General features: G+C 42.1%; 1 protein-coding gene across 4 annotated transcripts in view; it reads left to right on the top strand.

Moving 5' to 3' along the window:
• The first annotated feature begins 327 nt into the window (after positions 1-327).
• LOC118364265 (type II inositol 1,4,5-trisphosphate 5-phosphatase-like) overlaps positions 328-26874 on the top strand; it is a 33561-nt gene continuing 7014 nt past the window's right edge. Inside the window, exons 1-17 of one of the 4 annotated variants that reach the window (XM_052489367.1) lie at positions 328-635; positions 1617-1695; positions 1800-1897; positions 2008-2037; positions 2127-2237; positions 5861-6004; positions 13754-13850; positions 14438-14632; positions 15811-15912; positions 16597-16711; positions 22483-22599; positions 23338-23525; positions 24096-24207; positions 24602-24711; positions 25063-25198; positions 25664-25774; positions 26568-26663. In XM_052489367.1, the coding sequence (XP_052345327.1) occupies positions 578-635; positions 1617-1695; positions 1800-1897; positions 2008-2037; positions 2127-2237; positions 5861-6004; positions 13754-13850; positions 14438-14632; positions 15811-15912; positions 16597-16711; positions 22483-22599; positions 23338-23525; positions 24096-24207; positions 24602-24711; positions 25063-25198; positions 25664-25774; positions 26568-26663 (1899 nt within the window). In that variant the 5' untranslated portion in view covers positions 328-577. Of the gene's footprint in view, positions 636-1616; positions 1696-1799; positions 1898-2007; positions 2038-2126; positions 2238-5330; positions 5410-5860; positions 6005-6747; positions 6917-13753; positions 13851-14437; positions 14633-15810; positions 15913-16596; positions 16712-22482; positions 22600-23337; positions 23526-24095; positions 24208-24601; positions 24712-25062; positions 25199-25663; positions 25775-26567; positions 26664-26874 lie in introns of those variants that run through there. The other 3 variants (XM_052489368.1, XM_052489369.1, XM_052489371.1) reach the window with 3 other exon arrangements.

Below are 26874 nucleotides of genomic sequence, written 5' to 3'. Positions count from 1 at the left end.
GGCCATGTCCTGTTATAATCTCCACTGGAACAGCCAGAAGAGGACTGGCCACCCCTCATAGCCTGGTTCCTCTCTAATTTTCTTCCTAGATTCCTGCCTTTCTAGGGAGTTTTTCCAAGCCACTGTGCTTCTACATATGTATTGCTTGCTCTTTGGGGTTTTAGGCTGGGTTTCTGTATAGCATTTTGAAACATCGGCTGATGTAAAAAAAAGGGCTATATAAATATATTTGATTGATTGAAACAGTGAGTAATCCAATTAATATTTACTCGAACGACAGCCAAAACATGACGTCACTCTTAGTCGCTGAAATCTCTGCGTGGCAGGTCCACAAGTATCTAAAGGAAAGGGAATAAGGACATCTAGAAGAATACGGAATCATGTCGGAAACACGGCAATACAGTTTTTACGCACTGTGAAAGCAAAAATGAAGTCGGTTTTGTTGTTTTGTGTTCTCGATAAGTAGGTGGTCTAGCCCAACTTCGTAAGAGAGAAACTATTGGCCTGTGTCTATCCTCGCTTCAATCTGTATTTTGAGGGCGTGAGAGAGTTCGCACGAAAGTAACGGTTTTAAGTAATGGATCAATCCTTCGTAATTCAAGAGATTTTGGCAGAAGGCGAAAATTGCGTCATAGTATCCTTTATAGCATGCACTAAATGTTTTTTGTATCACTCGGATGTTTCGAGTGCGTTATCTAAAGGCTGATGTTTGACTTCCTTTGGAAGAAGAACTCAATGTTTCATTCCGAAGTAGCCTACGGGCAGTTCACCCAAGGCGAGGCCGTGGAGTTTGTTTGTCAAGGCCTAATAGGCTATACGTGTGTGTATCTGAATGTAGTGATATTTTAAATATTTCATTCAATAGTACAATTATTTGGATTTAATAGGCTTTGAGTGTAAAGAACCAGAATGCAAGTTGCTCAATGAGGACATTGTTGCAGCTTTTCGACCGTAACACCAGTGTTACACTAGTATACGTACGCCCTTATGTTATACTATGGACATTGTGTTTAAATAACTAGGGCTAACAGTGAAGATGTGTGAAGAGCAGAATCAACAACCTCTGCATAAGGAGGTGTGAAAGTACACAGTTAGCCAGTGTTATGTACATGACAACTGAAAAGTACCAGTGGCCTGGCTGCGGACCCAAGTGAGAGCAGGTCCGCTGAAGCCATGGCCAATGAGACACGGGTGTCCGGGCTGCGTAGATGGAAACATAAAAGTTTGATCCTTTCGCATGAAGTACTGGTGTGACATGTTGAGGCTACTTTTGCAATATGATAGGTCCTCCACTAGGTGGCAATCTTATACAAGCTACTCAAATCAAATCGTATTTGTCATATGCGCCCAATACAACAGGTGTAGTAGACCTTACCTTGAATACAAGCCCATAACAATAGCCTACTGTAGGACTACATATTTCCCAGACATTAGATTTGTTTTTATATAGCAGTGACTAGGCCTCTGCTCTTTGAAGATACTTGATGCATAATGTTTTTCCCAATTTATAAAAAAAAGTATTTAATTTTTATATCAACAATTGTGTAGGCCTATTTTCAAATGTAACATTGTGCAAACATCTTTGCAATTCCCTTAACTAGATTGTTGTAAACATGCTGTTCAATGTCTTGTCTTGGTGGACAATGTCATTGAAAGCAGACTATTGGGTTTGGTGGAGCGCACCAAGGAACATGCGTGAGTTGTAATTGGTGCTATTCCACCAGACTTATGAAATATAAATGTTCTGAAAAAATGTGTTACACCTGCCCATAGTAATGTTCTACCTTTGTTTCCTATAGGCTGTTTGTTTTTACCCATAGAAGAATGGCGATAACTGGTGAAGATGTCACATTGTATGACATTTTCCCCATCTCTAATGACTTTGCAGTTGTGGAAGGTATGCGATCGTTAATGGATTGGTTTCAACTGGATTATTATAACATGCACAATGGAGGTGGCGGCGTGGGCCTTATAATGCATTGTAATAGCATGTTATTCTTTCCTCAGTGTCCTCGGCAGATGAGCTTTCTTTTGTGGGTGAGTTTTCTTTTTTCTCTGGGTCAATTTCCCCCTGGTATGTTCATAGGGCCAAGTTTTGAAATGTCTATCACGTGATATTTCTATAGGTGCAGACACTAGAGTGAGGCTGAACTTCCAGGATGAGGATCTGGAGGTGAGGCTCCCCTTTGGCTCCCACTCTCGCCTTTTCCTCAGTGAGGTGAACAGAGCCTGGAGCGGTAAGACATGGCCTACTTTTCCATAAAATGATCACAAGTGTTGCATCCAAATACTTTTTCCTGAAGTGTACACCTGGTCACTACTTACCACAAATCTATAAGCATTGGATCGGTGGAGGCATGGACAAGAGGGGGTTTCCACCACATTTCGTAAACCATTCATTTCCTTTCAAATCAGTGAGGGGAAGTGAACAAGTGCACACTTTAGAAGGAAGGATAAAGAATTGGGACATAACCAAGTATAGGGTCATGGTGCTTGCCTACGGAGCTGTGAGGGGAACGGCACCTCAGTACCTCCAGGCTCTGATCAGGCCCTACACCCAAACAAGGGCACTGCGTTCATCCACCTCTGGCCTGCTCGCCTCCCTACCACTGAGGAAGTACAGTTCCCGCTCAGCCCAGTCAAAACTGTTCGCTGCTCTGGCTCCCCAATGGTGGAACACACTCCCTCACGACGCCAGGACAGCGGAGTCAATCACCACCTTCCGGAGACACCTGAAACCCCACCTCTTTAAGGAATACCTAGGATAGGATAAAGTAATCCTTCTCACCCCCCCCCCCCCCTTAAAAGATTTAGATGCACTATTGTAAAGTGGCTGTTCCACTGGATGTCATAAGGTGAATGCACCAATTTGTAAGTCGCTCTGGATAAGAGCGTCTGCTAAATTACTTAAATGTAATGTAACTATAAAGCAAAGCAGTGCGACACAACAACACAGAGTTACACATGGAATAAACAAACATACAGTCAATAACATATGGCCAGCTATGTAAACTTTAACATTGATTTATCCTGCGATAGATGTCGTTCAATTAGTAACATACATTTTTGTCTTCTTCTAATGCCTCTTAATTAAGGAGAAACTAATCTAAAAGTAACGGAATGTAATCAGATTACATTACTGAGTTTGGGTAATCCAAAAGTTGCGTTACTGATGACAATTTTGAACGGGTAATTAGTAACTTTAACGGATTCAATTTAGAAAGTAACCTACCCAACCCTGACAGTCACATATTTTTTAACCGTAAGTCTATTGTGTTCTGTATGTACTTGTTGCTACTCAGAAAAAATGGCAGATGGTTCAGAAAATGTTCAGTTGACAACAATAGGCTTAATTCAAGTTGGTAAAAGTACAAGTGATGTAATAGATGAGCAAAGACACAGTAGCTACTCACCACAAGTTACACAAAACTCTAAAAAGAGGGGAACCAGTTGTCACTTATAAGACAACAGCCAAATATGATGCATAGAGAGAGAGAGAGAGAGAGAGAGAGAGAGAGAGAGAGAGAGAGAGAGAGAGAGAGAGAGAGAGAGAGAGAGAGAGAGAGAGAGAGAGAGAGAGAGAGATGGCATCAGAGAAAGAGAGAGAGTGAAAGAAGGAGAAGAGACTGGGCAGGTGCAGAGTTTCAGTGCTGTGTGCTCTTCCTGAGTAGTTTATGTCTGTTGCTTAACTAAGCATTTGTAACTATGTAAGTGTAGGATAAATATAATATTTCCTTCCATCTGAATTATATACACTGCTCAAAAAAATAAAGGGAACGCTAAAATAACACATCCTAGATCTGAATGAATTAAATATTCTAATTAAATACTTTTTTCTTTACATAGTTGAATGTGCTGACAACAAAATGAGGTGGCGGATGGTCTCCTGAGGGATCTCCTCCCAGACCTGGACTAAAGCATCCGCCAACTCCTGGACAGTCTGTGGTGCAACGTGGCGTTGGTGGATGGAGCGAGACATGATGTCCCAGATGTGCACAATTGGATTCAGGTCTGGGGAATGGGCGGGCCAGTCCATAGCCTCAATGCCTTCCTCTTGCAGGAACTGCTGACACACTCCAACCACATGAGGTCTAGCATTGTCTTACATTAGGAGGAACCCAGGGCCAACCACACCAGCATATGGTCTCACAAGGGGTCTGAGGATCTCATCTCGGTACCTAATGGCAGTCAGGCTACCTCTGGCGAGCACATGGAGGGCTGTGCGGCCCCCCAAAGAAATGCCACCCCACACCATGACTGACCCACCGCCAAACCGGTCATGCTGGAGGATGTTGCAGGCAGCAGAACGTTCTCCACGGCATCTCCAGACTCTTTCATGTCACGTGCTCAGTGTGAACCTGCTTTCATCTGGGAAGAGCACAGGGCGCCAGTGGCGAATTTGCCAACCTTATTGTTCTCTGGCAAATGCCAAACGTCCTGCACAGTGTTGAGCTGTAAGCACAACCCCCACCTGTGGACGTTGGGCCCTCATACCACCCTCATGGAGTCTGTTTCTGACCGTTTGAGCAGACGCATGCACATTTGTGGCCTGCTGGAGGTCATTTTACAGGGCTCTGGCAGTGCTCCTCCGGCTCCTCCTTGCACAAAGGCGGAGGTAGCGGTCCTGCTGCTGGGTTGTTGCCCTCCTACGGCCTCCTCCACTTCTCCTGATGTGCTGGCCTGTCTCTTGGTAGCGCCTCCATGCTCTGGACACTACGCTGACAGACACAGCAAACCTTCTTGCCACAGCTCGCATTGATGTGCCATCCTGGATGAGCTGCACTACCTGAGCCACTTGTGTGGGTTTTAGACTCCGTCTCATGCTACCACTAGAGTGAAAGCACCACCAGCATTCAAAAGTGACCAAAGCATCAGCCAGGAAGCATAGGAACTGAAAAGTGGTCTGTGGTCAACCACCTGCAGTGGTTGACTTGCTAATTGCCTATAATTTCCACCTGTTGTCTATTCCATTTGCACAACAGCATGTGAAATTTATTGTCAATGAGTGTTGCTTCCTAAGTGGACAGTTTGATTTCACAGAAGTGTGATTGACTTGGAGTTACATTGTGTTGTTTAAGTGTTCCCTTAATTTAATTTTTTTGAGCAGTGTATTAGAATTCGGCATTTACGTGTTTTTTTCCTGTTTATCTCAATCGGATGAGCCACTGGATTTGTTGAGACACAGAGTCTACTTTGTTATGTATGTGTCATTTTTGGCATTAGCTCACTACTTTACACAATGGAGCTCTTAAATTTAAGATGGATGACTAACGTTTTTTTTTTTTTTTTTTTTTTTTTTTTTTTAAAGGGCCACAATCATTTTTACTCTGTGAGAGGAAACAGTGATGGAAAGGTTTGGTAACTTGGCAGGTTTTGTTGTGAACAGGAAGAATGTGAGAAACTCACAAGGTAAGCAGAAAAGTGACATCTTTGTACGAGCGTGTGGTCTTATTGAAAGTAAAATAGCAGCATGAGTGATTTTGGTGCGGTAATGTTCTTAAGGTAGCGCAAATGTACGTGTAATAGGAAGTGTGTGTTTGTGTGTGTGTTTGTGTGTGTGTGTGTGAACCATGTGAAACAGGGGACATAACTGAATATTGTATTACTGATGATTATCCTCATTGTGTGTTCTGTGAATCACTGCAGAGGATCTCTTGGAATTGTTTCCTTGTCATTGATGCTCCTCCAGCTTTTCCACTTATGTGGAGGATTGGGGCAACAAATATAAACCATTTGAATAACAAATAGGCTACAATTGTGTTTATAGCCTACAATTGTGTGTTTATAGCCTACAATTGAAATGGCATATTTTGGGATTTGTGTAAGTGCCTTTTTCATGCTTCCCTTTTTCCTCCTTCAGATGTTTGCAAGTTTCCCAAGGAAGCACCGAAGTTTGAGTGGCTCCACAAGTACCACAAAGCCTCCAAAGGCCAAGGTGGCGTCAAACAGACCCTTGCACCTTTGGGAACAACACACACCAAGATCAGCCAGCTTAAGAAAACAGGTAAGCCAACAGCCCTCTTCGTGTCCCTCTCAGTCAGTACCCTCGCTGAACGTCTACCCTTATCACACAGAGCCCATTGTGTGGTAATATCTAGCAAGTATGTGTAGCTGACAGCTGAGTTAAATTACAGGCCTACACTAAGAAAGCACATGATTGATAATTTAACCATGATTCTTGGATCATGATAACTGGATCTGATCCAAAGCCTAGGAGGTGCCCTCCAAAGTGACGGCACAAAGCTATGTCATTCCTTATGGTTTTGTGACATGTCTCTTGTTGATGTTAGTTGGTCTTGTTAAACTTTGGGGAAAGTGACAACATTATCTTCCATATGGGCTTTAATTACTATTTCACAATGGATCTATCTTCACACTGTGAGCAAACTATCGCACATGTGTGCCTGTCGGTGTCAGCCACTGTCAAAGGAAGCTATTTGCTCTGGCACTCAGATTGATAAGCGCCCCAACCTGTACATCTAGATGCTATTTGCAATGTTGATTTGTTGTTGTTGTTGTTGTTGTTGTTGTTGTTGTTGTATCTTCTTAGATTTTCTCCTGCCACTGAAATATACTTTCATTATTTCATGCAATTTCTTTATGCGTGTACAATGCATATCATTTCACATTAGTTAAAAAAATTGGTTGACATGGAAATAATTGTAAGACTGCATTTGGCCGACATAAACGCTTCATAGTTGTGTAAACATTTGTACTGAATGCCACTTGCCAGAGACCGCCCAGTGTTTTCTTGGTTGATGAGTTTGGTCTGTGACACCATCGTCACTTGCGCAAGTGCGCGTGAAAAAAAATGTATCAACATTCCTTGCACGAACAGAACAGGTCCTTGGACATTGCACTGCACATCATGCGTGGAGGCACTCCTTGGATATGTCTGGAGTGAATAAAGAAACTGGTAGGGGGAAAAGGTTATGATTTTCTGTTGTATTTAGATTGTCTATTTTCTTGCGCAGTCTGAAACGCAAGTAACTTTTTTTCTGTGCAGCAGTGCTTGTTCACATTAGCTAGCTTTGCTAAGAATATAACTTCTGCTAGCTTTTTTTGTGCTAGCTCTACTTTCTGCTTGCTAGCTAAATATGCACCGATTAACGTTACTTGTCCTCCCTTGATTCAAGCTAAAACGTTGACAAAATGATATGTAGCTAGCCGGCGTATTAGTTGAAGTAGGTAGCTAGAGTAACGTTATATAGTTAAGTGGCATTCTTTATTGGATGTTTTCGAGCAGAGTTATGGTTTGGAACGAGCGCGCTAGTTAGGTAATTCGCTAGCTATCCATATATAGCATGTCGATATTATGGTTTAAGGTTCGCCATCTATATTTGTAAGATAGCTAAGACAGGCCATATTCTGTAGGTTTGCGACATTTCATCAGTCATTGTGTCCTGATTTGGGTTTGGTAATGCACCATGCAAACCTGACGTTCAGCAGCTTTGGATTTGCACTGTTTTAGCTATCTCAGTATCTGTCAACTGAAGGTGTAAAGCTCGACAGGCAATTAGTAGCCACTCATTTCAATTGGAAATGGATGGACGCTGTAGTTTGATTGTCTTGGGTTCTCTTTATTTTTGTATCTTGGAAAGTGTCCATATTAGTAGATTGCAGATAAGAACAAATTTATCTGCCCATTTTATTACTTCTAAATGGTTATTTTATGCAATGCTGAACTTTGTGATGAGCACTGACGTTTGTGCACCCACACTGTAGTATGCTGCAGCTAAGTGGTTGACTCACACTTTTCTTTATTGAACCAAGACAGGGCAGCCTTTAATGTTTATATTTTTAGACTGTAATTAGTGATGATCGCAATACTAACTTTGCCTTTACAATGGATTGTTTGTTGGTGTAGCGTTTAACAGATTTAACAAGCCTTACCATGACCACAGATGAATGTAAAAGTCCTGCTAATAAGACACTTTATAGGCTAGCTTATCTTCTGTTCTCTGTGGACAGAAGGAAGGTAAAATGCAGTAAATCATACTTCTGAAATAGGCCTACTGAAAACCAATGTAGGCCTAGATGTTTACTTTAAATATTAGGTCAGGGACTGGGAAGCTCCGTTGAGGTCTTTTGGTGTATTATTTAGGACTTCGGTGAAATGCAATAAGTCATCCTTTGGAAATAGCTGAGATCCAATGAAGTCCTAGGTCTAGATGTTTCAACATGAGCATGGCTTGGGGACTGGGAAGCTCTCTAGGGAGTTGGGAACAAGGGATCTTGTGTGTTGGGGCTTACTCCTCCTCCATTTTGGCCTCCCACAGCTCTCTGGGAGTTTCCATCTGATCTCACGTTTGTTTCCATTTCCTGTGTTCCAATAGCACGCGCACACACACACACACACAGTACAAATGGACCACAGCCCCACTACACTGTAATTGATACTGTCATTTTGTTGACTCAAAATAGCACTCTGGTTCTCCAATGCCCCTGTTTTGTACACCAGTATGCCTAAAGCCAGCATTCAATAGCCTAGACTTCTCCCTCTTGGTTAGCCTTTGAAACAATATATTCCATTCTTAATGCAGTCTTTATCAGGAATTGTATCTGTGATGAACTATTAGACTTTCTTTTGGGTAGCTGTAGCCTCTGATTATAAGTGATTCCATTGCATTACAGAAATTTGAGTTCTTCCTCTGGTATTGTTTTGCAACCACTTTCCATAAACAATAGATAAAGCTAACATTTACCTTGACTGCCTTGAGAGTGTATAGTATGCAAGGAATTACCCCGAGATGGTAAGAACTTGTGTGTGATGTGATTAGAAGTACATGCTGACCAGACTGGACACGTCACGTGCGCGAGCTTTGCAAAATAAATGTAGAAATCCATGTTATTCAATTATTGCACCCACACTGCTCGCGCGCGCCAACAAGCGTCTGCGTTGCCAAGGGCTAAAATAGAAGTCATTTCAATTTCTGACGCAGATCGCGCTGCAAGTCCTGCCTCTCCCATCTCCTCATTGGTTTATAAAAGTACCCTCATCCCATCTCCTCATTGGTTATACCCACGTGGGTGATTTAAAGACGAACTGTGTTGCCGGTCGGTGTAGTAATATTATGAAAGTTGAGATGCCAATCACCATATCAGTTCAAAGATGAAAAAGCCTGGAAGGTTGAGAGATGACTAGAAACTATTCGGTTGACCGTTTTGTGTGTGGATTAATTGTCGGAGTAGAGGACCTTGTGCATTTCAGGTAGAATAACAACCTAATGTTTATCCCAGGACAGATGAGCTAGGAACAGACAGCAATAGGACAAATTAGCTAGCATGTGCAAATCTAGCTAGCTAAATTGCCATGTTTAATGCTTTTTGACCTGTCCCCAAATTCATGTAATTGGTTCAGAGTTTGTTTTGATATTTTAACCTGCATGTCGTGATCGCGTTTGGTGTAGGGGAACAAAATACATTTATGCACGATGGCACACGTGCGCAGCCGGTTTGGGTTCCGTGGTAGGCTTTACTAAAGGATGAGCCTATGTTAACTTCCAGCTGTTTTTCTCCCAAGTCCTGTCCAATTGCAGTAAGCTATTGGTTCCTGAAGTTATCCCTGCCTAGTTCACGAAGCAACTCAATACATCTTGTGCTTAGCCTGGGGTGTAATCATTGGTCCAAACTAGAGGTTGACCGATTTAATTGGAATGGGCGATTTAATTAGGGCCAATTTCAAGTTTTCATAACAATTGGAAATCAGTATTTTTGGGTGCCGATTGTGTCGATTTTATTATTTTTTTAAATGAATTGTTTTGTTGATATATATTTTTTTTATACCTTTATTTAACTAGGTAAGTCAGTTAAGAATGCATGATTATTTTCAAAGACAACCCACCGTTCCTAGGCTAACTGCCATGTTTATGGGCAGAATGACAGATTTTCACCTTGTCAGCTCGGGGGATTCAATCTTGCAACCTATGACTTAACTAGTCCAACGCTCTAACCACCTGCCTCTCATTGCACTCCACGAGGAGCCTGCCTGTTACGCGAATGCAGTAGAAGCCAAGGTAAGTTGCTAGCTAGCATTAAACGTATATTATAAAAAACAATCAATCAGTCAATCATAATCACTAGTTATAACTACACATGTTTGATATTACTAGTTTATCTAGCGTGTCCTGTGTTGCATATAATCGATGCAACGCTGGGGGATTATTTAACAAAAGCGCATTTGCGAAGAAAGCACAATCGTTGGACGACTGACCTAACCATAAACACCAATGCCTTTCTTAAAATCAATACACAGAAGTATATATTTTTAAACCTGCATATTTAGCTAAAAGAAATCCAGGTTAGCAGGCAATATTAACCAGGTGAAATTGTAATTTCTCTTGCGTTCATTGCCCGCAGAGTCAGGATATATGCAACAGTTTGGGCAGCCTGGCTCATTGCGAACTAATTTGCCTGAATTTTACGTAATTATGCCATAACATTGAAGTTTGTGCAATGTAACAAGAATATTTAGACTCAGGGATGCCACCCGTTCGATAAAATACAGAACGGTTCCGTATTTCACTGAAATAATAAACGTTTTGTTTTTTAAATGATAGTCTCCGGATTCGACCATATTAATGACCAAAGGCTCGTATTTCTGTGTGTTATTATGTTATAATTAAGTCTATGACTTGATAGAGCAGTCTGACAGAGCGATGGTAGGCAGCAGCAGACTCGTAAGCATTCATTTAAACAGCACTTTTGTGCGTTTTGCCAGCAGCTCTTCGCAAGCACAGCGCTGTTTATGGCTTCAAGCCTATCAGCCTAATGGCTGGTGTAACCGATGTAAAATGGCTAGCTAGTGAGCTGGGTGTGCGCTAATAGCATTTCAAACGTCACTCGCTCTGAGACTTGGAGTAGTTATTCCCCTTGCTCTGCAAGGGCCGCGGCTTTTGTGGAGGGATGGGTAATGCTGCTTCAAGTGTGGCTGTTGTCGATGTGTTCATGGTTCGAGCCCAGGTAGGGGCGAGGAGAGGGACGGAAGCTATACTGTTACACTGGCAATACTAAAGTGCCTATAAGAACATCCAATAGTCAAAGGTATATGAAATACAAATGGTATAGAGAGAAATAGTCCTATAAATACTATATTAACTACAACCTAAAACCTCTTACCTTGGAATTCTGAAGTCTCATGTTAAAAGGAACCACCAACTTTCATATGTTGTCATGTTCTGAGCAAGAAACTTAATTAAACGTTAGCTTTTTTACATGGCACGTATTGCACTTTTACTTCTCCAACACTTTGTTTTTGCATTATTTACAACCAAATTGAACATGTTTCATTATTTATTTGAGGCTAAATGGATTTTTATTGATGTATTATATTAAGTTAAAATAAGTGTTCATTCAGTATTGTTGTAATTGTCATTATTACAAAAGAAACATCGGCTTTATTTGGTCCTCCAATAATCGGTATCGGCGTTGAAAAATCATAATTGGTCGACCTCTAGTCCAAACCGTAGCAAACAATTGCAAATGGAAAACATTAATAATAACCGAGTTTCTATTGGATACATTCAGGTATGTCTCCCCGTTTTCATTCAGTTTCGTTCCTAGTGAATACACCCCTGGTCCCAGATCGGTTTTTGCTATCTTGTCCTCATACTGGACAACAACTCCCAAACGCTTGTAGGCCTAGGCCTATTGCATGAAAACCCCGTTGGCTAATTTCTTGCACAGCTGCTTGTATTGAGTTGATTCTCTTAAACAGAATGCAATAAACGATGAACTCGCAATCAGATACTGCTCCAGTATATGGTGGTAAAACAAAACGATACACCCTCTAAAGCAATTTCCTCTATTACACTTGCCATGTTCTTAGAGTTTGTTCTGCCAAACAGTAGGAGACAGTGGCCATATTGTCTTAGACTCAGGCCTTGACTCTTCCATTGATTTGAACTACTTAAAATGCAATGTATTGTCTAGGGTATCTTGCAATAGAGAGTTGATGTCATTTGAGATTAACCTGGATAAATAAAGGTTATGGCTGAACAACAATATACATGCAACAATTTCAAAGATTTTACTATGTTACAGTTCATATAAGGAAATCAGTCAATTGAAATAAATTCATTAGGCCCTAGTCTATAGCTTTCACATGACTAGTAATACAGATATGCATCTGTTGGTCACATATGCCTTAAAAAAAAAAGTCAGTATCGTGTGTGAACCATTTGCCTCATGCAGTGCTACATCTCCTTCGCATAGAGTTGATCAGGTTGTTTGTTGATTGTGGCCTGTAGAATGTTGTCCCACTCCTCTTGAATGGCTGTGCGAAGTTGGTGGATATTGGCGGAAACTGGAACAAACTGTCGTACAGCGTGTTCCACATTATCAATGGGTGACATGTCTAAGTATGCAGGCCATGGAAGAACTGGGACATTTTCAGCTTCCAGGAATTGTGTACAGATACTTGGGGCCATGCATTATCATGCTGAAACATGAGGTGATGGCGGCGGATTAATGGCTCGACAATGGTCCTCAGAGCCTCATCGTGGTAGCTCTGTGCATTTTAAATTGCCATTGACAAAATGTAGTTTTTTGTTTTCCGTAGCTTATGCCTGCCCATACCATAAGCCCACAGCCACCATGGGGCACTCTGTTTACAAAGTTGACTTCAGCAAACTGCTCGCTCTCACAACACCATACACGCTGTCTGCCATCTGTCTGGTACAATTGAAACCACCATTTGTCTGTAAAGCGCACACATCTTCAGTGTACCAGTGGCCATCAAAGGTAAGCATTCACCCGCTGAAGTTGGTTACGACGCCGAACTGTAGTCCGGTTAAGACCCTGGTGAGGATGACGAGCACGGAGATGAGCTTCCCTGAGATGGTTCCTTACAATCTGTGCAGAAATTCTTTGGTTGTGCAAAACTAAAGTTTCCTCATCTGTCTGGGTGGCTGGTCTCAGAAGATCCCACAGGTGAAGAGGCCAGATGTGGAGGTCCTGGGCTGGCATGGTTACACGTGGTCTGCGGGTTGTAAGTCCAGTTGAACGTACTGCCAAATTCTCTAAAACAATGTTTGGAGGTGGCTTATGGTAGAGAAATTAATATTCAATGCTCTGGTGGACATTTCCTGCAGTCAGCATGCCTTTTGCACGTTCCATCAACTTGAGACATCTGTGGCATGGTGTTGTGACACCTGCACATTTTAGTATCCTTATTGTCCCCAGCATGAGGTGCACCTGTGTAATGATCATGCTGTTTAATCAGCTTCTTGATGTGTCAAACTGTCAGGTGGTTGGATTATCCTGGCAAAGAAGAAGTCCTCACTAACAGGAATGTAAACAAGTTTGTACACATTTGCGAGAAAAGAAGCTTTTCATGCATTTGGAAAATTTCAGGGAACTTTTATTTCAGCTCATGAAACATGGGACAAACACTTTACATGTTTATTTTTGTTCACTATATAATAAATAACATGCTATATCTAATGCAATGGTTTTGAAAACAGGCTCGGTCCATTTTCCGTACTTCCGAGTAGGCAAGGACCAAATCGACTTCACTATTGACTTGTGTGGGGTCTATTTCAGGCATGAGCTGATTGATTCTTCACATTTGCATTGCTAGCTCTAGGGGCCTTATAGGATTAGTGTTGGCACATGGCAATGCTTTTACCTGATTAGAATGACTTGGTTTACAACTCCTTTTTGCTCGCTCTTTCTCTCCCTTGTTGTCTTTCTCTCTTTCAACTCCCTCCCGCTCTCTCTTTCTTGATTTATGACTCACTCACTCACTCAACAGGGAACTCATTGAACGCAGTAAGCAGGTCCCCAGTAGAAGGGAACAAGAGGGTGAACAGTGGAGTGGAGCGCCCCAGAGTAGAGTCCGGCCCAGAGAGGTAAGTACTGAACACCACTCTCCTCTCTCTGACAGTGGTATGCAAATGGCTTGGTGCTTGAAGAAGGATAAAAGGACCAGTGTGCCATATTGGATTTCTCATCTCGCCCTCGAACCCCTCTCCTGTATTGATGACGACATTGAAATGTTTGTGTTGTGGGTACATTAGGCCCTTGACCCTAATACAAAATCACTATATAATGTCTCTCACGACATTAGCTTCCAGCCAGGTTAATGAACATCATGACTTAAGAAAAAAAAACACACAAATCATCCTGGACATTAAATAATGATAGCCTAACTGTAGCTCTACACAAGAAAGAACTTGGTGCCAAGTGCAAACACACTCTTGTGATACCTTTAGTTGGTTTAGTCTCAAACGCGATCTGTAGTGGGAGATGTGATACAGTAATAAAGGGGTGTAACTATGTTTCTGACACTCCTGTCCCCTCACATACACACATTTGGTCATTTAGAAGACGTTCTTATCTAGAGCGACCTACCGTCAGTGCATTCAACTAAGGTAGCTGAAACCTCCACCTAGCACAATTACTGCAACTAAAAACGTCCATCTTGTGGGCCCTGCAGCCAAGGGAAAGTGAAGCGTGAGGGCTGGGATGAGCTGAAGCGCGAGGGCAGAGATGACCTGGTACGCCAGTCCAGCCACACAGCGTCCAACAAAGCCACAATGCTAGCCATGCCGCAGTTTGGACTGCGCGACAACCTCATCCGCTGTGAGCTGCTCAAGAACGAGGACATCTACACCTACCTGGAGAATTTCAGGTAACCCGCCCTGCCTCTGTCCCTATCAACGTCACTGAACATGTGTTCTTATATCATATTCATGCTGCTGAGCTATACTGTGCTGGGCTGGTTAGGCATCCACCATTGCTGGACCAGTGACTAGCCCGCTACTATATTGCTTGATTCACAAGCCAAGCTGACTTGTACTGCGCTTTTCTGGTTACACATCTGGAAAGGACAATGTTAAAATAAATATCCCAGCTACCACAATTTGCTCCGGGTTGGCACAATAATGTGAAAAGGGTATATTTCAGCAATAAGGCCAGAGGGGCTGTGGTATATGTCCAATTTACCACGGCTAATGGCTGTTCTTAGGCACTACACAATGCTGTGGTATATTGGCCATATATCACAAACCCCTGAGGTAGCTTATTGCTATTAAAAACTGATTTCCAATGTAGTTAGAGCAGTAAATTTATATATTTTTAGTCATACCTGTGGTATACGGTCTGAAATCAAGACTGTCAGCCAATCAGCATTCAGGGCTCAAACCACCCAGGTTTTGTATTGGTAGCTATCCAACTTGTATTATGCAAACTAACATCGATGACTCATCACAAATATCAGGAACAACAGTCAGTACCGCAAGCTACAGGGTTGTCACATTTAGCATTAAACAGGATGTCCGTGTTGAGTTGTGAAAAAGCATGTCATAGCTATAACTGACAAATTGTCCATTTCCATGTAATGTTGAAGGAAATGGTTGCTTTTGAATTCCTACTATCCAAACTCATAGTAATTCATTTCTAATGCAGGTTTTAAGCAAAAGGGTTTTTACAAATGTCTTGGTGAGAACAAGCTTTGGTTCTGTCCCAATCTCTCCACCCACTTGTACAATTCCCTTCATGAACTTGAAAGTAAATGATTGGTTTATGGTAGTGAAAAAGTACACATTTCAAGGAGGTAGTATTATTAGGACGCAGGTTTGTACAGAACATGGACAGTGTCAAGAGGGCAAGTGATTCATACTGCAATGCCCTCTGGGGGTGGACACACACAGCTCTGAGAAGTGTTTAGGTTCTTGCTGAAGGGGCTTGCTAAGGTCATGTCTGCCATACACCCGCACAGTTCACCAGTTACGCCTATATTAGGCAGTGTTAGGCTTTGCTCCCACTCTCTGACTTTGTACTTACCACTTCGCTCTTTCTCTCTCTCAGTTTCTTCATAGGCACATACAATGTGAACGGCCAAACCCCCAAAGAAAGCCTCCGTCCCTGGCTGGGCTCCACATCCACTCCCCCTGACATGTACTGCGTGGGGTAAGTCCCATCCACCCAGGCCTTACAAATCAATTCCCCTCTAAATCCATAGCCCACATAGATGGTACAGTCAGTGTCTGAGACCCCACAACAAGACGATGAATTAAGTCAGATTGTGTTGAGTGGGCAGACTGTCGTAGTTGCTACAGCAGCAACTGAGCCAATTCAGCCAAACCTCTATGAATCGTGTCTCCTTTCCAGTGTGCACGACTAGTCTTGTGGTGTTTCAGATTAAATAACATTTATCTAATCTGCGAATTAGGATCTTGAACACAAGGTTTTCAATTGTAGAAGAGTGAATTTGAATTTAAAATATTGATGGGAGACTGTTACGGAGGAGTGTAAATGCTTTTTTTTTTTTTTAGGCTGGATTATGTTGTTGTATGTTTTAATTCTGTAATGTATTGATTGTTGCTGCCTTCTTGGCCAAGTCTCCCTTGAAAAAGAGACTCTGGGTCTTAATGGGCTTTTTCTGGTTAAATAAAGGTTAAATAAAAACGGAAATAAAGAGTCAGTTGAGAAGAGAGGACTTATGCTCCCCTTGATCATGTTAATCAGGGCACACTGTCGCAAAATGTTTAGCAACGGAAAACCAAAATGATTATCAATTGGTTACCTTCGGATAGTACCTCCCGGTTTTTTTTCTTCCATTCCGTGCCTACTGAACATGACCCTGTGTTGCAGGTTCCAGGAGCTGGACCTGAGCAAGGAGGCCTTCTTCTTCAACGACACGCCCAAGGAGACCGAGTGGATGAAGGCTGTGTCTGAGGGGCTGCATCCAGACGCCAAGTACGCCTTAGTAAGAACCTCCCTCTCCTTCAGTTAACCACTTGTCATGCCCAGTTTTGCTACTGCCACAAGGTTGTGTGTCCTAATAGTAATGGTAAAAACATCTTCCTGTAGATGCACTCATCTGCTAGTGTCTTAATGCGGACTCTACTTTAGTCTGACCCACTAAAGGCGGTCCAGCAAGAACCAGGCAGATGTGGCCATATTCAGAGTTGTATTCTTTAGTTCACTACCACACACAAACAATCTTGTGGTTCTGTGAAAGAAAGGAAACGGGTAATGTTGTCAGGTCTGTACATAGCGTAGCATTACACACACATTAGGCATGCTAACACAGTAGACCTACTACAGGATACATATCAGTGGAGAGAGGAGCTAATCACTGATGAAGCTAGCTGACAGTCAGGATTTATGGCCATGTCTCTCCAACCAGCTAGAGATTTTTAAGGGGCACCTTTGCTTAATTACTAGGCCAAGGCTGTAAATCAAGTGAACATGCATTAGTACACCCGGCTTTCTAGACTCTTCCACAACTTTAGTTTGAATATAACATACTCTCTCGTAGTAGTTGAAACATGCACTTAATACTTAATAGCTACAAACATGCAATAATTACAGTGGCTGGCAGTTCTGTAAATCGACAACATGCAGGAGGTAACAATGCTACCAGCTGGCGACAGAACAAATGTATATATATAACAAGATAACCAACACTAGCAAGGTTTCAGTAGCATGCATTAAACATCCCCAACAATACAAGGCCCCAACCTTCATTGTTGATGCATGCACAAACACTTCTAGAAAACACACTGTAAACTTGTTCCCCAGCCAAACTTGGTGTCCTCATCGGCTGAAGATGATAACCACTCTGAGCTAGAGTGGGAGGGGCCAGAGTTCGAATATCTAATTTGAATAGTCACATGCTCCGAATACAACAGGTGTAGTAGACCTTAGAGTGAAATGCTTAATTACGAGCCCCTAACCAACAACACAGTTAAAAAAATATATGGATAAGAATAAGAAATAAAAGTAATTAAAGAGCAGCAGTAAAATAACAATAGCGAGACTATACAGGGGGGTACCAGTATAGTCAATGTGCGGGGGAACCGGTTAGTTGAGGTAATATGAACATGTAGGTAGAGTAAATAAAGTGACGATGCCTAGATGATAAGAGAGTAGCAGCAGTGTAAAGGGGTGGGCAATGCAAATAGTCTGGGGAGCCATTTGATTAGGTGTTCAGGAGTCTTATGGCTTGGGAGTAGAAGCTGTTTAGAAGTCTTTTGGACCTACACTCGGCACTCCGGTACCGTTTGCCGTGCGGTAGCAGAGAGAACAGTCTATGACAATTTTTAGGGCCTTCCTCTGACACCACCTATAGAGGTCCTAGATGGCAGGAAGCTTGGCCCCAGTGATGTACTGGGCCGTTCGCACTACCCTCTGTAGTGCCTTGTGGTCGGAGGCCGAACAGTTGCCTTACCAAGCAGTGATGCAACCAATCGGGATGCTCTCGATAGTGCAGCTGTTGAACCTTTTTTGAGGATCTGAGGACCCATGCCAAATCTTTTCAGTCTCCTGAGGGGGAATAGGTTTTGACGTGCCCTCTTCACGACTGTCTTGGTGTGCTTGGACCATGTTAGTTTGTTGGTGATGTGGACACCAAGGAACTTGAAGCTCTCAACCTGCTCCACTCCAGCCCTGTCGATGAGAATGGGGGCGTGCTCGGGCCCTTATTTTCCTGTCGTCCACAATCCTTGCCTTTGTCTTGATCACGTTGAGGGAGAGGTTGTTGTCCTGGCACCACACGGCCAGGTCTCTGACGTCCTCCCTATATTATAGGCTGTCTTGTTGTTGTTGGTGATCAGGCCTACCACTTGTCATTGGTAAACTTAATGATTGTGTTTGGAGTCGTGCCTGGCCGTGCAGTCATCAGTGAACAGGGAATACAGGAGGGGACTGACCATGCACCCATGTTGCGGATCAGTGTGGCGGATGTGTTGTTACCTACCCTTACCACCTGGGGGCGGCCCGTCAGGACGTCCAGGATCCAGTTGCAGAGGGAGGTGTTTAGTCTCAGTGTCCTTAGCTTAGTGATGAGTTGAGGGTACTATGGTGTTGAACTCTGAACTGTAGTCAATGAATAGCATTCTCATAGGTGTTCCCTTTGTCCAGGTGGGAAAGGGCAATGTGGAGTGTAATAGAGATGGCATCATCTGTGGATCTGTTGGGGCGGTATGCATATTGGAGTGGGTCTAGGGGTTCTGGGATAATGGTGTTGATGTGAGCCGTGACCAGCCTTTCGAAGCACTTCATGGCTACAGACGTGAGTGCTACGTGTCGCTTGTCATTTAGGCAGGTTTCCTTAGTATTCTTGGGCACAGGCACTATGGTGGTCTGCTTAAAACATGTTGGTATTACAGACTTGGACAGGGAGAGTTGGTCTGTGCATGCTCGCAATACACATCCTGGTAATCCGTCTGGCCCTGCGGCCTTGTGAATGTTGACCTGTGTAAAGGTCTTACTCACATCGGCTGCGGAGAGCGTGATCACACAGTCTTCTAGAACAGCTGGTGCTCTCATGCATGCTCTACCCTTTAGCTCAGTGCGGATGTTGCCTGTAATCCATGGCTTCTGGTTTGGGTATGTACGTAGGGTCACTGTGGGGACGATGTCATCAATGCACTTATTGATGAAGCCAATGACTGATGTGGTGTACTCCTCAATGCCATCGGAGGAATCACAGAACACAATTCCAGTCTGTGCTAGCAAAACAGTCCTGTAGCTTAGCATCTGCTTCATCTGACCACTTTTTTATTGATCTAGTCACTGGTGCTTCCTGCTTTAATTTTTGCTTGTAAGCAGGAATCGGGAGGATAGAATTATGGTCAGATTTGCCAAATGGAGGGCGAGGTCGACCGATTTAATCGGCACGGCCGATTTCAGGTTTTCCAACCAATCGGTAATCTGCCTTTTTGGAAGCCGATTAGGGCCGATTTACAATCCAATCCACGAGGAAACTGCGTGGCAGGCTGACCACCTGTTACAAGAGTGCAGCGTCAAAAGGACCTTGTGGCTGCTAGGAGCCAAGGTAAGTTGCTAGCTAGCGTTAAACTTTAAAAAAACATCTTAACGTAATCACTGGGTTAACCTAGTAATATCATCAGCCATGTGTAGTTAACTAGCTTGTCCTGTGTTGCATATAATCAATGTTAATGTTAATGCCTGTTAATTTATCATCGAATCACAGCCTACTTCAACTTCGCCAAACAGGTGATGATTTAACAAAAACACATTTGCGTAAAAAAAGCACAATCATTTCACAAATGTACCTAACCATAAACATCAATGCCTTTCTTAAAATCAATACAAAGAAGTATATATTTTTAAACCTGGATATTTAGTTAAAATAAATTAATGTTAGCAGGCAATATTAACTAGGGAAATTGTCAGTTCTCTTGCGTTCAGTTTGAGCCGCCTGGCTCGTTGCGAACTTAACTCATTTGCCAGAATTTTATCTAATTATGACATGGCATTAAATATTGCTGTTACATTGCACAACCTTTAGACTTAGGGTTGCCATCCGTTCGATAAAATACGGAGCAGTTCCATATTTCACTGAAAGAATAAACATTTTGTTTTCGAAATGATAGTTTCCAGATTTGACCATATTAATGACCGAAAGCTCGTATTTCTGTTTTTATTATAATTAAGTCTACGATTTGATAGAGCAGTCTGACTGAGTGGTGGTAGGCAGCAGCAGGCTCGTAAGCATTCATTCAAACAGAGTTTTACTGCGTATGCCAGCAGCTCTTAGCAATGCTTGAGGCACAGCGCTGTTTATGACTTCAAGCCTATCAACTCCCAAGATTAGGCTGGCAATCCTAAAGTGCCTATAAGAACATCCAATAGTCAAAGGTATATGAAATACAAATGGTATAGAGAGATGTAGTCGGCGCGTCATAATTCCTATATTAACTACAACCTAAAACTTATTAACTGGGAATATTGAACCACCAGCTTTCATATGTTCTGAGCAAGGAACTTAACCGTTTTTTACATGGCACATATTGCACTTTTACTTTCTTCTCCAACACTGTGTTTTTGCATTATTTAAACCAAATTGAACGTGTTTAATTAATTATTTGCAACTAAATAGATGTATTATATTAAGTTAAAATATAAGTTCATTCAGTATTGTTGTAATTGTCATTATATAATATAAATAAATAAATACAAATATAAATAAATAAATTGGCTGATTAATCGGTATCGGCTTGTTTTGGTCCTCCAATAATCTGTATCGGCTTTGAAAAATCATAATCGGTCGACCTCCTACTTTGTATGCGTCTCTGTGTGGAGTAAAGATAGTCCAGAGTTGTTTTTTTAATTTTCTGGTTGCACATTTAACATGCTGTTTGAAATTTGGTAAAGCGGATTTAAGTTTCCCTGCAAGTCCCTGGCTACTAGGAGCGCCACTTTTGGGTGAGCGTTTTCTTGCTTATGGTGGAATACAGCTTATTCAATGTTGTCTTAGTGCCAGCCTCTGACTGTGGTGGTATGTAAACAGCTACGAAAAACAGATGAAAACACTCTAGGTAGGTAGTGTGGTCTACAGTTTATCATGAGATACTCTACCTCAGGCGAGACAATAGCTTGAGACTTAGATATCGTGTACCAGCTGTTATTTACAAAAATACATAGTCCGCCGCCCCTTGTCTTACCAGACGCCGCTGTTCTATCCTGCCGTTGCAGCGTATAACCAGCCAGCTGTATGTTTATAGTGTCGTCGATCAGCGACTTCTCCGTGAAGCATAAGATATTACAGTTTTGAATAAGTCATTACAACATCATACCACTTTGCTTTGTCCATTCGGCCACACTGATTGGCTGAAACCAGGAGGCTGTGATAGATAGCGGAGAAGGGGAGAAATAGGAGTCACCTTAATGTGACTGTGGGGAAGGTTACATACATGTTTCTTTTTTTATAACGAAGGTCCTGTTTGAATATGCCAAAAACACATCCTTCCTTCCTTAAAATCAAATATTCACCGATATGAGGGTTGGATTGGTAAAAGAAGTGGGGTGCTAATATTCCTTTCACTTATCCAAACACATGCATGTCAGTGAGTAAGGAAGGATGCATGTAGTCACAGTTGGTACAATTGAGTGTCGCTGTACTACAGATGTTTCCAAAGCAAAGTGGTACAATGTTGTATTGACTTATTTGCTTCCCTTTTATACTATAAAGTGTGGTTTTGTTAACCTGGTGAAAGCTTGTACATGAGCTTCTCTTTTTCAATCTTCTTTTTATCTAGACCTATTTCCCCTTTTTATAAATTGCCGACTCAACACCAACTGCTTCTTCCTCTTTTCAAAGGCTTGTAAATGACGTGTCATTTGTCAGTCCTCGGTCACTGGTGTGAATTTAGCACACCTGGTCGCTTCGTAATTGACATAGCATAGGGCAAGAATCTGTGAAATGGCTGGTTTCACATTAATATGGTAATGTTGGGTTATATCCTACTTCGGTTTATATTCTTGACAGGATTGAATGTGGAACAATCTGACTGTTAGCAATTTAGCATTTTTGCTCCTGCAGTATTGGCATGAACAATATTGCATTGTCCTGTATGCCACTTCACTGCGGTCCTCTTGGTTACCCCTTCCGCTAACACTACCTTAGGTCGTAAACAGCACAAACACATCCAGGATCAGGCTAATAGCAAATGCTTGATCAGTGTATTTGTTCTGTCTGTGACCCATGACCCCTGTGTATCCCTACAGGTGAAACTGGTTCGTATGGTGGGCATCATGCTGCTGTTTTTCGTGAGGAATGAGCACGCCAAGCACATCTCTGAGATGGAGGCAGAGACCGTGGGCACCGGCATCATGGGTAGAATGGTAGGTGGCGTACATATCCTTGGCCGCTAAGCGGGTTGTAATCAATTGCTTAGCAGTTTAGAGCAGGAGGTTGGCTGGCGTCCACTAGTTTCATTTAGCTTCCATTTGACAGTTGGGATAAGGAGTTCTATTGCACTACAACTCCTTCTACCTACAAACTCGGCTTTTTACCAGGGTTCAGAAAACCAGTTTTTCTCACTCAAATACACCAGACATGGAACTCCCAGGTATGTTTGGAAAACGCATTGGATTTCCTATTGATAGAGCTATTTATTTGTATACAAACAGATGTCAAGTTCGGGTGATGCGAGCGCATCCCGGTACAAGCTCTGTAGCAGGATAGCTAACGCTAAAGTCGGGACCTTGACAAACTTAACATTGAGTGAGTGATGACCGTGAAAACACACAAGATTGATGGCTAATAGCTATGTTCAACAGGTTGATTATTCTTCTGCCTTTATCTAGGTCTATTTGTGATATTTTACCTTGCCTCTCGGGCTTGCTTGCTAACCAATCCTCTGACATCTGCAATGCTGTTGACAATAACCATCTGATTCCGTCTTTGTTAATAACTTGCACTAGTTGTATTTGAAGTTGCATGTGATCGTATCCACTGCTAGATAAACAAAGCTTTTTCTGAAACCGTACTGATTGTGCTACTTTTCATGATGCAGCAGGGAAATGGTTTGTTCTATAAGGGCACGTAATACAAAATGTTTTACAAACCTCTCACCTCAGGGAAACAAAGGTGCTGTGGCCATCCGCTTCCGCTTCCACAACTCTGACATCTGTGTGGTCAACTCCCACCTGGCCGCCCACATCGAGGAGTACGAAAGGCGCAACCAGGACTACAAGGATATCTGCAGTAGGCTGCTTTTCCGCCAGCACGACCTCGCGCTGGTCCCACTCACCATCATGAAGCACGAGTATGAACAAGTCTTTAGTACAAAGCAGTATTTCCACTTTTCAGGGTTGTGTTCATTAGGGCCAAAACATTTAAATGAGAGTTTCTTATTGGATATGTTTTGGGTCGTATTCATTAGGGCACACATTGAAAATATTTTGCAAAGGAAAACAAAAAGGAGTTTTCTTATTGGACGAGTCCAGAAGATCCCTGCCTTTTCAGTCTGTTGTTTTTGTTTGTTATTTTGTGCCTAATGAACAGGACCCTGGATTTGGTAGTTGTGGTGAAACACCATGCTTTGTATTTATTCCGGCATGGTAACATTCTCTCAAGGAAACAAAATAGCGAATGTATTATGTAAACCTTTGATCACAAGACCAGTGCATCTTGCCAATTTCACATAACTTTATAATGTCTTAGGTGAACATTTGAAATGAATGCAGTGTTTTGATGCAGTTGTAGAATGGGATGAGTTCTAGAACCACATGCAAAGCCACCGCCACCTTTTTCCGTATTGAAATAGAATTATAGAAGAGTAGTTATATTTCTGATTTTCCATATTCTCAATGCATCATCTTTTCCTTACTTACAGTGTGGTCCTATGGCTGGGAGATCTCAACTACAGGCTAAGTGACCTTGACGTTGACGATGTGAAGGACTTAATCGCCAAGAAGGATTTTGAAACTCTGCACAGTTATGACCAGGTAGGTAATCTCAAGCCGCTGAACTTCAAGCCATTTAAATGTCTACTTCTAGGGTGCGTTTAGTTGGCAAATGTTGTAGAACATTGCAGATAGAAATGTCATGATTCCTTACTCTGTCAGACAGGCAGGTTTGTTCTATGTAATATCTGAAAGTTCCACAACATTGTTCCCAGTGTCAAATGTATTAGGCTCCAAACTGAAGAAAACTGATCTGAAACGGAGGGACAACCTGAAATTGTCCCATCAGAAACACAAATTTTCCGTTGCAAAACGTTTTGCTACAGTATGCCCTAATGAATAAGACTGCTAATCTCTGTGTTCAGTGCCAGTCACATTACACCCTGATGAGTGTGGTAATTGTCACGATGTCTTGTTGTGGCTCTGTGGTCCTCAGCTGAAGAGGCAGATCGATGAGAAGGCTGTTTTCGTGGGCTTTGTGGAGGGAGAAATCGGCTTCCTGCCCACTTACAAATACGACACTGGCTCCGACCAATGGGACACAAGGTAACTTCTCCTCTCTAAATGTCTAGTATTTCTATAAAGGCAAAGGAGAAAACAATAACACTTAACTAAAAGCCTGCAGATATATTGCATTATAATACCATTTATAATGCATCGTAAGAACATGTAATGTCTTATGATTGTTGCATAATGAGTAAGGTGTTTTGAGTTGGAATATTGATACATAGGGAGACAGAATATATCATAAGCCTGATGTATAATGCATTACAAAGGCTCATACATTCTTATATGTTTTAAAGCATTATAGCTGTAGAATAAAGTATTACAAAACTCTTATCTTATTGTGTAGAATCTGTCTCCGAAATGTCTTAGTTTCATGTTTCACGCCCTCAGTGAAAAGTGTCGCGTGCCGGCGTGGTGTGATCGGATCCTGTGGCGAGGCAAGAATGTGCGGCAGCTGCACTACCAGAGTCACATGGACCTGAAGACCAGCGACCACAAGCCAGTCAGCTCCCTGCTGGAGATGGGGGTGAGAATTAGTTTCCACCATCTGTCCTTTGATCTCTTAGAGACCATGAGGTTTTGGTTGGTTTAGCCTGGGGAGTCATAACCAAAGATTCTTATAGATAACCCAAGATTGTAAAAGGCCCATCTGAACAATTTTAGTTACACTATGGGGCAGAGCAAGCAAAGTGGTGGGAAGAGTTTCATCTTGACCAAATATGGGAATTCCATAGTGGAAGTGTTTTTTTTTTTATTTGTTTTTTTATCCTTGTGGCTAGTCTGAGTTTCCCCCAGAGCCATATATTTAGAGTTCAGACAACTTTTAGAATTGTGCTTTTGAGCATTTCATTTATCCATTCATGACAAGTATTTGGATTCTAATTCTAGATATTCTGTTGCATGGCATTTTTTACAATGTTAAAATAACGATATGCCTCTTGTTTCCCCTATTCATCTGTGTTTTAACCTCCCTTCTCTGCTGTTTCTTCAGATCAAGCTGGTGAATGAAGAGTCTTACAAAAATACATTTGAGGAAATTGTGCGCTCGCTGGACAAGATGGAGAACGAGTGCATTCCGTCCGTAACGCTGTCCAGGCGAGAGGTGAGTGATTCTACTGTGAATTGGTATAGATGAAGAATATGTTAACATTTCTCTGGTCTTTCATAATGCACAATGCAACATTATCAGTGAACATTGACAGCAGCAGAACCTTGTGAACGACGCGTATCAATTGAGCTCTGCTCTTTACGAACAGGAGTAAAACAGGAGAACGTCTGTGCAACATGTTAAGAAAAAAATGTAAAAATTGTACATTTAAACTGCACTTTAAAAAAAATTGCTTTAAATGTTTAAAAAAATATCAAATGACTTGATTTCACAATTCAGATGTGGTTCTGTGTATAACCGCTAGGGGTCAATGCAGTCCTGGAATTCCAAAAAAAAAAAAAAAAAAAATATATTTCAGCTTTATTTAACCAGTTCTCATTTACAATTGCGATCTGGCCAAGATAAAGCAAAGCAGTTCGACACACAGAACAACAGAGTTACACATGGAGTAAAACAAACATACATAATACAGTAGAAAAATAAGTCTATATACAATGTGAGGTAAAGGCAAAAAACAAAGGCCATGGTGGCGAAGTAAATTCAATATAGCAAGTAAAACACTGGAATGGTTGATTTGTAGTGGAAGAATGTGCAAAGTAGAGAGATAAATAATGGGGTGCAAAGGAGCAAAATAAATACAGTAGGGAAGGAGGTAGTTGTTTGGGCTAAATTATAGATGGGCTATGTACAGGTGCAGTAATCTGTGAGCTGCTCTGACAGCTGGTGCTTAAAGCTATTGAGGGAGATAAGTGTTTCCAGTTTCAGAGATTTTTGTAGTTCGTTCCAGTCATTGGCAGCAGAGAACTGGAAGGAGAGGCGGCCAAAGGAAGAATTGGTTTGGGGGGTGACAGAAGAGATATACCTGCTGGAGCGCGTGCTACAGGTGGGTGCTGCTATGGTGACCAGCGAGCTGAGATAAGGGGGGACTTTACCTAGCAGGGTCTTGTAGATGACCTGGAGCCAGTGGGTTTGGCGACGAGTATGAAGCAAGGGCCAGCCAACGAGAGCATACAGGTCGCAATGGTGGGTAGTAATATGGGGCTTTGGTGACAAAACGGATGGCACTGTGATAGACTGCATCCAATTTATTGAAT

This window comes from Oncorhynchus keta, chromosome 31 (assembly GCF_023373465.1).
Source record: "Oncorhynchus keta strain PuntledgeMale-10-30-2019 chromosome 31, Oket_V2, whole genome shotgun sequence".
Classification (NCBI taxonomy): Eukaryota; Metazoa; Chordata; class Actinopteri; order Salmoniformes; family Salmonidae; genus Oncorhynchus; species Oncorhynchus keta.
Note: the sequence above shows the minus strand (reverse complement) of the source record. Positions and strands in the feature narration are given on the sequence as shown.